Source organism: Capra hircus, chromosome 3, assembly GCF_001704415.2.
Source record: "Capra hircus breed San Clemente chromosome 3, ASM170441v1, whole genome shotgun sequence".
NCBI classification, from domain to species: domain Eukaryota; kingdom Metazoa; phylum Chordata; class Mammalia; order Artiodactyla; family Bovidae; genus Capra; species Capra hircus.
In genome coordinates, this window is record NC_030810.1 from 86,105,400 (window position 1) to 86,122,577 (window position 17,178).

The window sequence follows — 17,178 nt, forward strand, 5'->3', positions numbered from 1 at the left end:
CAAAACCAAAAAATGCAGAAATTAGCAAATGTTGTTGTGGATGTGGAGAAATTGGCACCCTTGTGCATGGCAGGTGGGATTATAAAATGGTGAAGCTGCTATGGAAAACTTTATGCCAGTTCCTTAAAAAATTAAAAACAATTATATGATCCAGCAATCCCACTTCTGGGAGTGACTGAAAACGAGGACGTGAACAGATATTTGTTCACAATATGATACACTCATATTCACAGCAGCATTAGTCACAACAGCCAAAGTTGGAAGCAACCCAAGTGTCTACCAACAGATGACTGGATAAACAAAATGCGGTATACTTACACAATGGAATATTTTCGGCCTTAAAAACACTCTACAACATGGATGAACCTGGAAGCTATTATGCTGAGAAATACACAGTCACAAGAGGACAAACACTGCTTGATTCTACTTGTATGGGTCAGTTAACAGAGACAAAGTGGAATGGTGGTTGCAGAGGCTGGAGGGAGGGGAGGGCGGGGAGTTGTTAAGAGGTTTAGAGTTTCCGTCTTGCAAGGCTAAAAATGTTCTGGAGATGGATGGTAGTGATAGTTACACAAGATGAATGTACCTGATACTGAACTGTACACTTAAAAATGGGTAAAATGGTAAATTTATGTTATGTTTATTTTATCTCAGTTTTTTAAAAAATTATTTACTGGAAGAGTACTGGAGAGCCTGATCTGGAAAAATAGGAATCAGTGGTCAACATGGGATATTAAAGTGGTTTCAGAGATGGTGCAGTTTATGAGAATAACTATGTCTGGCCTCTGAGCGTGAGAGCCAATGGATAAGGCAGAGGGTAAGGATGAGAACACCAGGGGAGAGGAGGTCTAGGAACTGAAGTGCCTGAGTGCTGGATGAATTAGAGGACAATGAAAGGACCAAGAACTGGGACAGGAGAGATGATGAAGAGTGAAGGTATGTGTGTGCACCAGGGTGGTGCTGACTAGGCGGCCAGTCCCCCACTGCATCCTCACGGGATCGCGCGGCTAAATGTCAGGCCCATGAGTACACAGCGCCTAGCAACACAGAGGGCACTCAGAGGCCAGCTGTCACATTCCTACTCTTCGTCTTAGGCTACAGTACCAGGCACTATCCTGTAGACTTTTAAAGTGCTTTTATTTTTTATTTGATCAAAAACATTTCTAACATACTTCTAAGAACCATAGGCTAGAACTTAAAAGATTTAAACGCTTAAGACCAAGGGTAGGCAAACTTTTTCTGTAAAGGGCCATAGAGAAACTATTTTAGGCTTTTTGAGCCCTTGGGCCTTTGTTGCAACTGCTCAACTCTGCCATTGTAGCAGCAAACAGCCATACACAGTTCAAAACAAACGAGCACAGTGTTGAAATCAAAGTACTGTTAAAAACAATGGGCAGTCAAGTTACGGTTTGCTGACCCTTGGCCAAAGACAATATTATAAGGAAGCGATGCAGAGTTTCTGTACCTCGCATTACATTCCTAAAGATTTGGTAAGTTTTATTTGGTGATGCCTATTATGGTAAGATTATAATCTTGAACTGTCATCGTGGACACAGGTGACCTTGTGTCTTAACTACTCTTACCGAAGCCATGAAGCTATGGCTATACTTCTGTGTGCTATAGCATAACCGGCATATTCCAATTATATAAGTCATTTCAAAGAGAAGGCCTTACTAGTTTTCATATCTAAAGACTGAGTAAATTTCTAAGCAGTTCTAAGAGGCAGTAAACCGTTAAAGCTACATTTCTTATTGTGAATGGTAGAGATAACATACCTTGGTGCTCGCCTTATTTGTCTTTTAATCTCTTACTTGTGAATTTCTAGGGATCCAGATTAGATGATCAGAGATGTGCTCCACCACCTGCTGCCACAAAGGGACCAACAGTACCAGATGAGGACTTTCTTAGCCTTATTTTACGGTCTCAAGCAAAAAGAATGGATGAACAGAGAGCTCTTTTACAAGGAGATCAAAACAGAGACACTGAATTTGGGCTCAAGGACCTTTTGAAGAGTAATGCTTTGTTGGAACTTGAAAATTCTGGGAAAAAATAAGCGAACCACTAGTATACTGTTGAATTTTTTCTTTTTTTTAATGACCTTATTTCCTTTCAGAACACTGCAGGGAAATTCAATCTACTACTTTTTTTTCCTCAAAAGGAGAAAGTATAGCACTGTACTACAGCTTAAAATGTTTTTAGCATGATGTAAATATTTAACCTTTAATAGTATAGTGTTAACACTCCTCTGGACACTCACTTGTTTCTGAGTGGAAGTGTCTTGAAAGGTGCTTCATCAACTTTTGTGATTACTGCTTGGGATTATGTTCTTTGACAACTTGTTAAGACGCCTTTACCTAGTATTTGTAAAGTAAGAAGTTAAAATGAATCTAGACTAGGATTTAATCCTCTTGTTGAGGTGACTTTTTTACTCTTAATTGATAATGGCAATTTTCTATACCTAACCATGGATGTAGTGAGAAATTACGGTTTCATAAAAATAATATACTTGACCAATGTGTAAAAAATTATATAGTCTGTTGAAGAATCTAGATTTTTTTTTTCCACTAAGAAAATCTCTATTTTCAATATATTTTTAGGCCAAAGCCATCATAAAAGAATTTAAGAATAAACTTCTTTTAGTGTGGTTTGGCCTCTTTATATACATTTTAAAGTAATTTATGTGTATATATATACATAGGTATGTATATATGTGCATCTGTATGTGGGGGGTGGTGTGAGTCTGTGTGTAATGGTTTAAAATTGTATGTTCTGTTGCACAATACTATTGTAAAGTTTTTTAGGACCCAATGTCCAAAAAACCCCCAAAACCCTTATGTGACTATGTCAAAAACCTAGGCCACAAAAATTAAGTATGAAAGATGTAGGTTAAGCCCTCAGTTGTCATTAAGCCTCTTCCTCCTCTTTCCAGAAAGTGAAGGTGTTTTGCAAGGGGACATAATGTGACATGACCTAAGTTTAGCAAAAGCAAGTCAACCAGGACGGGACTGAGCTGGGTCTGGACTAAACCTGAACTGCATAATACAGTGCCCACATCTGGAACAAGCTGGCAGCTCATTCACTTCTGGTTGCTTCTGCTTCTGCACAGCTGCGATGGGATCTAGGCCTCTGTTCATTCTAAAAATCTTTCAGGTGACTTTGATAGGCAATGAGAACCACTTCTCCAAATGGCCAATGTTTTAAAAAATGAGAAATCTGGACTCACATTAAGAGCTCGGGGAGGGGGGAGGGGAGATGATTCTTGGTTATAAAATCACACAAATTTTGTCAAAGGTACTCAGTTAACACCTGGATTATATTATGTTTTATATGTGTTATATAGGGTATAATGTCCTGGATTAGGACCCATTTAAAACCAAAATCTGCACTTAAATTTTGTGGGGCTTTTTCTTATAAGCACATTTATTGAGCAAAGACAGCATACCAAAACACAATAATGTAAAAATAAGTGTTTATTTTGTGTGGCTCTTAGACCCCATAAACATTCAGTGTTAGCCATTCCATTTAAAAATTGCTTTAAAAAAGCTGTCTGCCTCAGTCTGCTAGTCCTAAAACCTTGTTACTATAATCCTTGACTTTAATGATAAATGTTGGCTAAACAATAAACAAGCCTATTTCTTTTAGTTATAAACTGATCTTAAATATTCAATTTGCTTTAATAAGTCTTCCCTGAACTCTGCTGTTACCTTTCAACAGCAGTACCTTGTTGCCTTGCTAGCTGTCAAAGTACAGTTCATCCCCAAACGGTTATCTGTAATTAAAGAATACAAAGGTGAACTTTTACGTGAATTTTCTTTTAAAGATTCATTTTTGGATTGATAGGCAGCAGTCAGAAGTGCAAAATAACATTAACTCTACTCTCACAGTTACAGTCTATCAACTGAGGCATCCATTTCACCGCTCAGAGGATAAATCACACCTTGGGAGCACATTCACCAATAAACAGACCTGGCCCCCGAGAGGACTACTTTATATGCATCGATGGTAACAAGTCTATCCCAAAATGCAGACATCCTTACATGCCTGTGTTGTAAAGTTTTATATAAATCATTTTGCATTTATTGCAAGAAATTACCTTTCTGATGAAATACTAATGATGTTTTGCAATACTAAGCTAGAAAATAATATCAAGACGTAAAATTAAATTTGTTATAGGCATCTAAGTGATGCTTCTGGGAGCCAAGAAGGGGTATTCTGCATTTCATGTAAAAAAACATAGAAAAGCAAATGCTTTTAATCTTTTCTGAAAGAAATGCCTGCATGAAAATTTTAAAACTACTCGTAGTATCATTTTTAGTAAGCAGCTGACTGAAACTTGTAGTGTGAAGGTTAAAACAAAGAATACCCAAATGTGTTTAACTGTGGCCTCCTAGCTAGATTTTGTGCAAAATTTATAAATTGCTTTTTTTTTTAAGTTTAAAATGAAGAATTGTTTGAAAATCAGAATAACTAAAGTGTGGATTATATCACCTGTCTAGGGTTAAAAATCTACTCGTCTTTTATCATAGTATTTATCCTTCTCTTTGTATAGATCTCTAAAATTTAGAACTTCATATGGCTTGGACAATATGGTTTACTACGATGTAAGATACAGTAATATGTAATAACCTCAAATCTGGGATTCTGAGTAGCAAGGAAACACGCCTTATAAAGCGTGTGCACTTATTTGCTGGGGAAATAAAGCCATTCTCAAAGTATGTAAAACTGAGATTACCAATTTAACAAGCTACGTAACCTAAATTCCCCCGACAGTCTTCAGTTCTGTCTTAGCTAAGGATAAAGTCAAAGGGGTGATAAAGAAGCAGGCCCAGTAACAGCTGTACGAGCTGAGAAACGAGGTTGGTCGGTGGGCCGCCTAGAGGGGCTTAGACTGCCACTGCGTCGCCAGTGCCGCAGCGCGTGACTTCAGGGGTAAACTTCGAGGGTGAACTCGACTACAGGGACTTTCCTTAAATGCTGGTTTTGAGTCACTACCATTTTTAGAGATATTCTGGGTCCGATGCACAACTAACAAATAATTCTATTAACTAAAGTAGGTATCACAGGACTTCCAAAAGGCAAAACACACTTTGGTGAATTGGTTCCTATATATGCCTGTAAACAACTACTTCTTTTTCAACGTCCCCCATCTCACACGGTCTTTATCATGATTCAGAATCACTAATACATGCCATATGTTCATCTATGAGATCCTGTTCCAAAATTAACACTTCAAAAACTTTATGGGATGCATCTTAATATCAAAGAAATGAAACTGGACAGAGATACATGCACACTTGGTAATTCTGATTATCAGTAAAAATACTGATGTTCGAAGTGGGCACCTATGTAGTAAATATCAGAATATTGGCAGAAGAAACAGCGGTGAAGACTACTGTACAGAGCTCGCAGATGACCTCAGAACTGCGGCCCGTGTCTGTGCTCCTTCAGCCGCACACTTCCACTGCGGCGCTTGCTGGGCTGCACGTGCTGCCTTCCTCTGGGCCGCCTGCAGCATCAGTCCTGCGCTGGGCCTTCTCCACTGCAGGGCAACCTTCTGCACCTTCTGACACCTTCTGGCCAGAGACAGGCTTAGCTGGCTGGCTGCTTTCAGTACTGCTTTCTGTCGGAATGCTTTCTCCTGGGATTTCACCCATCTCTTTGGGCTTCGATTCCAAATTAGGTGATTTAAGCTATAAAGGAGAGAATTACAGTGTTGTAATTGTTCAATTAACATAACATGAAGGTTTGTAATATATATGTTCAACAAGTTCCCACAAATCCGTTATAGCAAACATTGAATTCTTTCAAGTCCTCGTCCCAGTGCTGGACTGTAACTACATAAATGTTTAGCTTTACAGGACCGTCTATGGACACAGAAGACAGACTTGTGGACACAACGGGGAAAGGAGAGGGTGGGACGAATTGCGAGAGTAGCACTGAACAGACACGGCTGCTGCTGCTGCTGCTGCTCAGTCGCTTCGGTCGTGTCCGACTCTGTGCAACCCCACAGACGGCAGCCCACCAGGCTCCCCCGTCCCTGGGATTCTCCAGGCAAGAACACTGGAGTGGGTTGCCATTTCCTTCTCCGATGCATGAAAGGGAAAGGTGAAAGGGAAGTCGCTCAGTTGTGCCTGACTCTTAGGAACCCCATGGACTGCAGCCCACCACGCTCCTCCGTCCATGGGATTTTTTCAGGCGAGAGTACTGAAGTGGGTGCCATCGCCTTTTCCGGAAACAGACACTGCCACATGTAAAACAGGAAGCTGCTGCCTAACACGGAGCTCAGCCTGGTGCTCTGTGATGACCTACAGGGATAGGATGGTGTGGGAAGGTTCAAGAGGGAGGGGATATATATATATTTACAAGATTTACCTTGTTTTACAGCAGAAACCAACAACTTTGTAAAATAATTATCCTCCAGTTAAAAACAAACATTAAAAAAAGAACTGTCTATGAAAGAGTGGGACACTCAGGATATGCTAGGTGGTCTAGTGACCCAGCTTAGGAAGGATCAGGAAGACTGTGACCAGTACTGTTAACTCCTCTTGCCTGGGGAGAATAATTCATTTCACAAATGTTCACTGAGCATACCTTAAGTTATAGGTCCTAGGGATACAAAAGACAGCAAGCAAATTGCTGCCTCCTTCCCTGAACTTACTGGGCAATAAATTAAAAGTATCATGCTGGGGCTGGGAAGGCTGAATTGCTGTTTAAATTAGCGTGGTCTGAAAAGATAATATGAGTAAAGGCTTGAGGAAATGAACCTTATGAATATATGGGAACAGCATTCTAGACAATGAATAGCAAGTACAAAGGCTGAGCTCAAGGAGCAGACAGGAGGAGGCCCTTGTGACTGAAGCAGAATGAGCCTGGAGGGAGCATGGGAGGGAGGAGCAGTGGGAGGCCCTAGGCCGTTTTGATATCTTTGGCTTTCCCTTCAAGTGAGCTGGGAACTGGAGTATTTCTGAGATTAAGTAACAATAACCAGTGGCTCAGATGGTAAAGAATTTGCCTGCAATGCAGGAGACTTGGGTTCAATCTCTGGGTCTCTCTGGGTTGGGAAGATACCCCAGAGAAGGGAACGGCAATTCACTCCAGTATTCTTGCCTAGAGAATTCCATGGACAGAGGAGCCTGGTGGACTACAGCCCATGGAGTTGCAAAGAGTCAGACACGACTGAGTGACTAACAGTTTCACGTGCACTTTATTAAAGCTGAAAGGAACATCTTAATTTTCTAGACCAATGCAGATGTTTCATCCTTCTCAGGAACTCCATGGGAAGGATTTTTCAAGTTCCTAGATTCTACTGTGTTTGTTACGGTTTCCCAAAGGTTTACATCTGCAACATAAACCTTGCAAATGACAATACAAATTCTTCTCTCAAAACAGAAATGGAAATGTCCCTTTATTTAAATGGCCAATAATGGTGGAAAAGAGGCCTGACCATTCCCCAGATAAAAAAGTTAGTCTCCCCAGCCAAAAGATTTGGAAAAGCAAGGTTTTTGATCCTTCCCCAGCTCACTCTCCCATCTAGCTTGGTTCCAGGGCTCTCCTGTGGGCCAGCTCCCGAAGGCTCCAGCCTCAGGGGGTAGTTCTCTCTGATCTTTTCAAAGGTAGCAACTTTAGTCATGGTCACTTGTTGGTTTCCTATAAAACGTCACACGAATTGCTATCTGTTCTAACAAATTACCGCTAACTAGTATTTAACACAAAAATTAAATCTCATTTCTTCTGAGGCTGGACTAACTTGACCAGAGGGAAACAGAGTGAATAATTACATCACTGGTGATATAATTAACCAGGAAAGGTAAGAGCAGAACACTTAACCGAAAGCTTAATAGGAAGCACTTAAGCCTAGTTTTTTTTTTTTTTTTTTAAGCCTAGTATCAACAGACAGCAAAATAAACAGTTGCTGACTCACACCAGGTGCCACCTTGGGATGCTCTCTCACCTCTGCTGCTTGCAAATCAAATGGCCGAAGCACTTCAGGGCTCTTGCTGCCAGTCTGAAATCTCAAGCCAACATCTCTCTCTCTCAAAGCATCTCTTCTACCCTCATATGTTTTGTCATTAGGGCCTTGCTCAATGGGGCTAATTTGGCCCCTGTAATAGAAATCTGCATCACCTGCTCCACCATGGGGTCTATAATCAATTTTCTGCTGCCGTCTTCTTTCACCTGCCTGAAGTGCCTCGGGTGGTTCTCTTTCAGGACCACCCACATGTCTCAGCATATTAACTGATTTGCCAGCACCATAGCAGAAACTCTAGAAGGAAAAGAAATACATATTCCTGAGTACTTAATGATTGACAATGAAATTTTGAGGTGATTTCCTTGATGCCACAAAATTATGTAATTTAACTTGTGTTATTTATAGACATAAACATGTTAGTTTCACTGGGTTTTCATTAAAGATCTCTTCTCTAGATTGATACAGAACCAGAATAGCCCATAACAAAATTTGAGAAATCGTTACGTATTAAGGAGATGTTTCAATCAGCTGGACACATTTTTATTGAATTATATAATGGCAGTTAGGCTAAAGCCTAGAAATTTAAAAGGTACTAATTGTCTGATCATTGCTCATATGCTGTCTATATTCACATCCATCATATAAGGTAGATGCTGAAAATTAAAGTTGCATACCATTATACAAATATTCTCTAGTAGGTTTATTTATTTTATAAACTTGCTTTAGCCACAGCTAAAATTCTAAAAGTTTTGAGTCATATTCCAAGGAAAAACTAGGCAGCGTTTCTCAAAGTGTGCCCAGGGACCCACTGGGGGTCCCGGAGACTTTCACAAATCTCTGAGGTCTAAACTTTTCATAATACAAAGACATAAGTCTTCTTCACTCTCCCCTTGTGAAACGTACAGTGGAGTCTTGTGGGGCTAGAATGACCCCTTCACTCTGATGGCCCATGCACTGTGGGCGTGTGGATACCTGTATTTTTAAAATTTCTGATAAATATCAATAAATAAACCTCCCACAAACAAGTGCTTTTGTGGTGTTCAGGTTTTAAGACTACAGAAGGGTCCTGAGAAGAAAATTTTGAAAACCACTGTACCAGAGATATGACTCTTTAAAGATGGAGCAGCAAAAGGCAGCAGATGAAGCAATAAGCAATAACAGGGTTTTGCTATTAATTTCAGTCTCAGAGACTAAACTACTACTATACAACTAATGTCACCTAACAAAAACAGATCCCTGAACCAGTGAATCCTAGTCACAAGCCAAACAGCAATATCAAAGGAGTAACCATGTCTAAGTAAGCAGAACATAGTAAATTTCACATCCTCAAGAGAAGAGAACTCTAATAACTTCCCATGGCACATCTGAGTTCTCTGCATTTTGTTTTACGGGACAACTACTTTATTAGGGTAAGGGCTGAAAATCAACCCAAAAAAGAGCTGAAGAGACCATGGACGAATGACAAGTAACACTGTAAGATTCCTTATAGATATCTGTTCCTGGATCCCCTAAATTGTTTCTCAGTACATGCACCTCTTTCTACATCCCTCTCTGATTCTATGTTAAAACCAATGTTCTCTGCTTCTCAGTGTGGCAAAAAAGCTCACACTGAAATAATGCCCCTTTTCTCAAAGAGGACATAAGCAACTGATACCATGCATATTAATTCACAAAGTTTAAAAAACAAATGTTAAAAGAGGGTATTATTCTAAATCACTACTTTGACAACTATAATCAAACTTGAGAACCATTTTTCTAAGATGAACAAATATAAACAAACGTTTATCACTTATAAAAACATCTTTTCATGCCATTAAGCATGATTTAGCCCGATTTACAACATTAAAAAAAAACCCTAATAATCCTAGAATTGCCTTTTTCTGTAAATCCTATTAATTGTTAACAGTGCTATGTACTAACCAGGACAGCTAATGCCATAATTATCAGCACTGGAATGTGCAGTAACACTGGGATCTCCTTCATGAGTGCTTTAATAAATTCACCAGCTCCTTTTCCAACATGCTTCAATGGTTCCGTGACAAAGTTGGTGAATGTAACTGCCAGTGCCTACAATGAAAGGTAAAAGCAACTTAATTTTTTCGCTCAAAGGATTGAGGTGCATAGAGTAAGTCAAATCAACTGTGCTGAGGCTGAAGTTATGAAATTCCACAAATGTTATCATATACTTTTAATGTGGAAATGACTGTAATGGAAGTATTTTTCCTAGAACAAAGGTTTATTAGCAGCACTGTGACAGTTAAAAAAACCAATTTTTAATAAACAGAGACTTTTTACTCACTTTGTTTAAGTAATTTTCACAAAATAAATTCTAACCTTTGTTGGGGGGACCAGCCAAATAGGGTTGACTAGTAAGAGCTCGTAGTATTTCTGGCATGGGTCATCCTTATAGGTCCATGAACTTCTAAGCCATTCTGTTAGAAGACAAGAAACAGTCTTTTTTTAAAGTTGCATTTCATTCCCAAGTAATGTTTTAGTTTTAACTCTCCTTCCTCCCACAACCCCCAATTAATTATACAAGTCTTATAGAGAAAATATTTCATGAAGATTTCTAAAAGGTAAGTAATTAAAAACAGTCCTTTACACACACCAAGGAATCCAAGAAAAAACTGGAAAAATCTGAGTAAGATAGGTGGCTTGTGTCAAAGTTGCTACCCTGGCCGTGATACTGCGCTTGTATAATTATGCAAGATGCTATCAGCAGGGAAGCACGGGTAAGGAGTCTGCAGGGCCTCTCTGTACTCTTACAGCTACCTGCGAACCTACAACCATCTCAATGAAATTGAATTCAAAGTCAATCCTTTACTTATGAAACAAAGTAGAACATTAGTTCTCTTCTTCTAAATCAGACTCATGTATAATACTGTAACTGTGGGGAATTCTGAAAGAGATTGCTGGGAGAAATATCACTAACCTCAGATATGCAGATGACACCACCCTTATGGCAGAAATGTGAAGAGGAACTAAAGAGCCTCTGGATGAAAGTGAAAGAGGAGAGTGAAAAAGTTGGCTTAAAGCTCAACATTCAGAAAACGAAGATCATGGCATCCAGTCCCATCACTTCATGGCAAATAAATGGGGAACAGTGGAAACAGTGTCAGACTTTATTTTTCTGGGCTCCAAAATCACCACAGATGGTGACTGCAGCCATGATATTAAAAGACGCTTGCTCCTTGGAAGAAAAGTTATGACCAACTTAGACAGCATATTAAAAAGCAGAGACATTACTTTTCCAACAAAGGTCTGTCTAGTCAAGGCTATGGTTTTTCCAGTAGTCATGTATGGATGTGAAAGTCAGACTATAAAGAAAGATGAGTGCTGAAGAACTGATGCTTTTGAACTGTGGTGTTGGAGAAGACTCTTGAGAGTCCCTTGGACTGAAGGAGATCCAACCAGTCCATCCTAAAGGAAATCAGTCCTAGGTGTTCATTGGAAAGACTGATGTTGAAGCTGAAACTCCAATACTTTGGCCACCTGATGCGAAGAGCTGACTCATTTGAAAAGACCCTGATGCTGGGAAAGATTGAAGGCAGGGGAGAAGGGGACGGCAGAAGATGAGATGGTTGGATGGCATCACCAACTCAATGGACATGAGTTTGGGTAAACTCCGGGAGCTGGTGATGGACAGGGAAGCCTGGTGTGCTGCAGTCCATGGGGTGGCAAAGAGTCGGACATGACTGAGTGACTGAACTGAACTGAATAATATTTTATGTACTAGTATGAGCTACAGGAGACATTCAGTTATTTCCTGAGGCCAGGAAGTAAGGCTGGGCTGGTTTAGCTCCCATATCTTTTAAAGAAAATTAATTTTTTGGACATCTTGATTTGCTGCCAAAATTCTATTCTGAGTCAGTCATTGTGTGGACTTTTATTTACAAACAGCATTGGATCATTAAACCACTCCCATTGTTAGGTACATATAACTAAAGGCAGTCAACATTAGTGAGAATGTTTATAAAATCTGAAGGAAAAGTAAAACAATTTCCCCTTTAGTGAAAAAAAAACATACAGTGAAGCTACAATGTAAGATTTCACAAGTCAATACAGAGATGAAACCAAAGATGGAAAATACACTGGTTCACTCTAATTAACTTCTGCTGAGGACCCAGAACATGCTAGACACTGTGCTAAGAACCAGGTGAACACAAGTGAGTCCATTCAGGCAGACAGAGAATATCAGAGCTGCCACATACATACTTTCTATCCCTTTCCTGTGACGTTACATAAACACAGAAGTCACTGAAGCCTACGACTCTTCCTGCCTGTTCTAACGATTCAGTCATGGAAAGCCTCCTCCTGGCATTTTATCATTTGTTTGTAATTATTAAAATATGTTTCCTCATTCTCAGAAACTCTACTCAAAATAAAGCCAAGAGAACCAATATCTTACCCCAGAGACTTCCACTCCAGTTCATCTTCTCAGCACACACATTGTTAAGTGGCTCCATCTTGGCAACTTCAGCCTGATGCTGGGCAAAAGCGAGCTGACCAACACCAAAGGGAACCATGAGAGGCTACTAACAATCAAGATTATGCCTAAACTCACCCTAAAAACCACACTTCAAAGCGTGTCTTCACCATTCATCCAAACCAGATTATTTAAAATTTTTTCACAGAAAAAAATACATATTGTTTTAAAAGAGTGGCTCTTTTCAACTCACGGCAAAACACATTCAATAGGTAAAGAACTAACTACAGTTGCCTTCTTTTAAAATAATTATGAGAAGGAATTCTAGAAAACCTTTTTACTGAGAAGATTGTTTTAAAAATTAGTTCAAATATAGCTCCTGTCATGCCCCAAAACGTAACTATACATATTAAGTGCCTACTCACTCTCTTAAACAATTCATGACAAAATGGTGTTTTGCTTTGAATGATTTTCAGCACAAATGGCCAAAATGTCTTTTATAATTCAAAGCCCTGGGGGAAATCACAGATAATTTTCAACCAAACTTTCTTCCTTCCTCTAATATGTAAATAATTAGTTCTAGAAGCTATAGAACTTAGAGAGAAAGGTTAAAGAAATATCACAAAGATTTAATCAGATGAATTCACTGAAAATAGCCGGTCACTTGACTCATCTTGCTAAAAAGGTCTAAAATTTTTCTTCAATGATTATGCTAGTTTGACAGGAACAGTATGTCAATTTGTCAAGAAAAATAATGCTTCTTCCAAATTCAATACATAACGTGGCCCTGATTTTTAAAGAATAAAAATTTGGGAAAAGTTTATAAATACCTCACAACATCAACAGTGGTTATCTTTAGGTGGTAAAATTATAGACTTTTTTTTTGGCCACTCCACACAATGTGCAGGACTCTTAGTTGCCCAAACTTGGATACCTGGCAGTGAGAATACCAAGTCCTAATCACTGGACCGCCAGGAAATTCCCTAGACAATTTTTTAAAAATTAAATTTCTCTGTATTTTTCTATCTTTTCTATATTCTCTGCTATAAATATACCATTCTTATAGTCATAAAATAATCTAACTTTAGAAAATAGTATTTTGGCATCATTGCTAGCAAAGAATAAAAAAGACATACCCTTACCACCATGAGAACTTTTCACGTCTCCACATAACTCTATTCTAATTTAGCTGTCCAGATGCCACCCATCAGCAGGATGAAAATCAGGACTGCACATGTCCCTCCACTAACTTGGTCAAGGACCCAAAAAACCAGGGACACCTGAGCAGCTGCCAGTTTCCTCACCAACACTCCAACCACTGCCTCACACCGTCGCCCGAGGTGACACTAGCTCTAAACAGCTTAGTCTTCTTTTATGAAATAACACTTTAGAGCTTTAGAAACTTCTACTTACATATTACCTTATATAAATACATCCAATTCCATCCCAAACTGATGAGAAAACTGATGAATAAAACACGTCTCAACTGGGTGTACCAACGCACGTAGGTCCAGAGCTCAGTAGCTACTAACACCACGATGCAGAGCAGGCACAGAAGCACCTCGAAACAGAAGCAGAGAGAGTCACTGCCAAGCCATCCTCCCCGTCACAGAAGTGACTGAGAGCAGAGAAAAAGAACTGGACTTGAATATACAAAATCACTTGTACCACTGCGCTGCATGTTCATAAAGCTCTATCAGTGACTTAGTGTGAGTTCTCAATATAATTATGGTGAAGTTTTTAAAGTATTTTAAAAAGTAAACTGTTAATCAGGTGCCCCTCATCCCATCTTACCATCAATACATTATACGGATCCACTCCAAAAAAATCTTCAAATCGCCACTTCCATGTTTCAAAATCATGAAACTTAAAATTAATTAAAATATCACTTAGTGCATCATCCAAGGCACCTGGCTTCCAATCCTCTCCACTGAGGAACTTTTGTATTTCTAACAAGGTTTGTCTTTTAAGGATAATCTCGGCATCGTAATGCATGTCATCTTTGTTTTCATCAGGCTGAATTAAATTTGCCAAAAAAAGAAACAAAACAGGAAAGGAGAATTTTATCATTAAATGAAACATTAAGATAAAACCAACTTGGAACTAAATATATAATTAGTTCACGATAGTTCCCAGGTATAAAATAAAAATAATAATATCTACCTGTCTGTCTCACAGGCCAACATGAAAACCAAAGATAATAAACATGAAAAACATTTCAAAAGTACAAAATTTTCAAATTTAAAACATGTTTTTAAAATTATGAAACATTTCAAAATTATAAAATTCTATACAAGTAACATACAGTACATTTTACTAAATTATAGTTGATTCCTGCTATCTGTAGTACTTACATTCTATAAAGTCACCTTGAACCAGTTAGCAAATACTGAACCATGGTTCCTAAAGGAAATATGGGCTTAGTTTCTTGCAACCATATTTTCATCAATCAATCAATTCATAACCTTTTTATGTTACTGTTTAAAGATACCTAATACATACTGTGGATCCATTAACGCTAAGCTCATGGCCAACAGCACTATGAGTCATGACTGAAGTTAACTTATCTAAGGGCATTTTTCTCTAAGGCACAGCTCAGCCTCCCTGTGCTTAGGAACACTAGACAGAAAAACACTTGGGAGATTTTTAAACAGCAAAAGTTTAAAAATTGGAAATAGCCTGAAAAGATAAAGAGATCACAAAATAACATGAGAGCTGAAAACAGCCTTGTTTCACCTCAACTGAAAGTGGGTTCATCAGGCAACTCAAATGTTTTGCCACTCTGAGCGTGTTTAAGAGTGACACAAAAGCAGGAGGACTGATTCTAAGTTATGAATAAAGTTTAGTATTCAAAATATTACAAAATACGAATCCAGCAAATAATGAGGATACACTATCATTATTTTATGATTCAGTTCATGACTTTCCATTTGGTGACACAGCTTTCAAACAGCCTAAAATTTAGAGTGTACCAATAGGAAAAACAAAAAGGATCTCAAAAAAGCAGCAAAATCTGGGTTTCCATGAACATCTTTATTAGTGTGAGCACAGGTCAGCAAAATCTCTATAAACATTAAACAGTTAACATAAGAGAAAATTATCTTTTCTAACAGTAAATACTGATTTTTATATTACAAAGTAGGTATTAAATGAGAAAAACCTAAGTGTCATGTAATATCACAAATCATCAGTAAGTATAAAAAAGTAGCCACTGATTAAATATTTCCAAAAAACCAAAAGCTATTCCAAGCTTCTCCATCTGGAGTATTTTCTAGCTCCACTGGTTTCCTCATCTATAAAAGAGACTCTTTTCCACCTTGCACTTGTTGTAAGACTCTAACTGAAGGTTATACATATGATTACATCTGCTTTTACATCTCCAAAATAAGGTGGGATTATTACTCATTTTTAACACTCCCTATTTAAAAATTTTCTAGGTGTTTCAACTCCCTGAAGGGAAAACAATGACTTGAAAAAATGGAATCTAACACTAATCATGAAAAATATGTCCATGACATGTAATTCTATAAAGCAGCCCTTGCCACAATAAACAGCTAGGGGAAAAATCTTAAAACCCACTTTTCTTTTTCTCAATATATAATGATGTTACATCATTTGAACAAGAAAGTGTGGAAATGATAGAAAAGAACTAAGGACTGGAATAGAATTTCCTTACCAAGTCATGAGTTTAAGTTTGCAACTGATCAGCAAAGTTCAAATAGCAAATTTAAAACAATCTCCCTCTCCCCCCAACTCAATTAGGTGGTACAGCAGTGCACAGAGTAAGTAAATCCCCATGAACTGTAAGAAAAAGAGGAAGGGCCAGCACTGCTCACTCGCCTTCCACCAAACCAGCAGGCTGCTACCTTCAATCCTGCATGATTAAGGTTTTGGTAAAAGGGCGAGTCAGGTATTCTCTGTTGAAGCATAATGATGCTTTATCAGTGCTGATATAGCGTGAAATTAATACGTAACAAAAATATCCACTACACTGATTAGTATCACATCAAATACTCACAAGTCCAAGCTTTTTGGTTTCAATCAAAATCTTATTTAAGTACCTCCTAAAAACTGGATTGCTTTGACTTTCATAGTCTTTTCTCTTTTGCTTTTCACATTCATCAATCTGCAACCACAAAACAAATACATTAGTTAGTGTCCGAGTTTAATGTAAGGGTCAAGTTTCTAGCCTAGTGGCCCCATGGAGGTCAAAGTAAGGAGGTAGTTATTTTCATCAAGCTTGCATTAAAATGTAGAGCTGGCCTGCTTTCTGTGGGTTCTCTTTGCAAAAAGTAGGCAACAAAAGAGCACCAGCTGCACCAACTGGCAGTTTTCTTGCTGCCTTTCAGCAGTTTTAAAGCTGAAGATCATGAAACAAGGACGCAGAGACGTGGATAAGCGGAACATCTGGACCAGTCTGCCCCTTCCGAATGCCAAAGTGACGATTTAAAGAAAGAAAAGGAAAGGGGAGAAAAAAATAGAGAGAAAGCACAGCCAAACAGAAACAGAGGCAACATGAAGCTAGAAGATGAAGGACACGCAGAGATTTTCTTGAATGTGTGTATTACTTTTTGGCCTTTTACTGATCTTTCCTGCCAACTGTCAATCACGCCCTACCACATGGCAGGAATACTTTGGCCACCTGAGGCGAAGAACTGACTCCTTGGAAAAGACTCTGATGCTGGGAAAGATTGAAGGCAGGAGAAGAAGTGGACGACAGAGAATGAGATGGCTGGATGGCATCATCGACTCAAAGGACATGAGTTTGAACAACGAGTTGGTG

The 17,178-nt window shown here is 38.7% G+C and overlaps 2 protein-coding genes across 3 annotated transcripts in view; one reads left to right on the forward strand and one right to left on the reverse strand.

Moving 5' to 3' along the window:
- GPSM2 (G-protein signaling modulator 2) overlaps window positions 1–2,644 on the forward strand; it is a 51,117-nt gene extending 48,473 nt beyond the window's left edge. The window contains exon 15 of one of the 2 annotated variants that reach the window (XM_018045844.1): window positions 1,826–2,644. In XM_018045844.1, the coding sequence (XP_017901333.1) occupies window positions 1,826–2,053 (228 nt within the window). In that variant the 3' untranslated portion in view covers window positions 2,054–2,644. The remainder of the gene's footprint in view (window positions 1–1,825) is intronic. The other variant, XM_005677969.3, reaches the window with a different exon arrangement.
- The window catches only part of CLCC1 (chloride channel CLIC like 1), a 34,699-nt gene continuing 20,973 nt past the window's right edge, over window positions 3,453–17,178 (reverse strand). The window contains exons 4-11 of the mRNA XM_018045845.1: window positions 16,414–16,521; window positions 14,190–14,411; window positions 13,816–13,956; window positions 12,378–12,471; window positions 10,304–10,401; window positions 9,890–10,036; window positions 7,952–8,263; window positions 3,453–5,690 (exon numbers count right to left, since the gene is read on the reverse strand). Of these exons, the coding sequence (XP_017901334.1) occupies window positions 5,445–5,690; window positions 7,952–8,263; window positions 9,890–10,036; window positions 10,304–10,401; window positions 12,378–12,471; window positions 13,816–13,956; window positions 14,190–14,411; window positions 16,414–16,521 (1,368 nt within the window). The 3' untranslated portion in view covers window positions 3,453–5,444. The remainder of the gene's footprint in view (window positions 5,691–7,951; window positions 8,264–9,889; window positions 10,037–10,303; window positions 10,402–12,377; window positions 12,472–13,815; window positions 13,957–14,189; window positions 14,412–16,413; window positions 16,522–17,178) is intronic.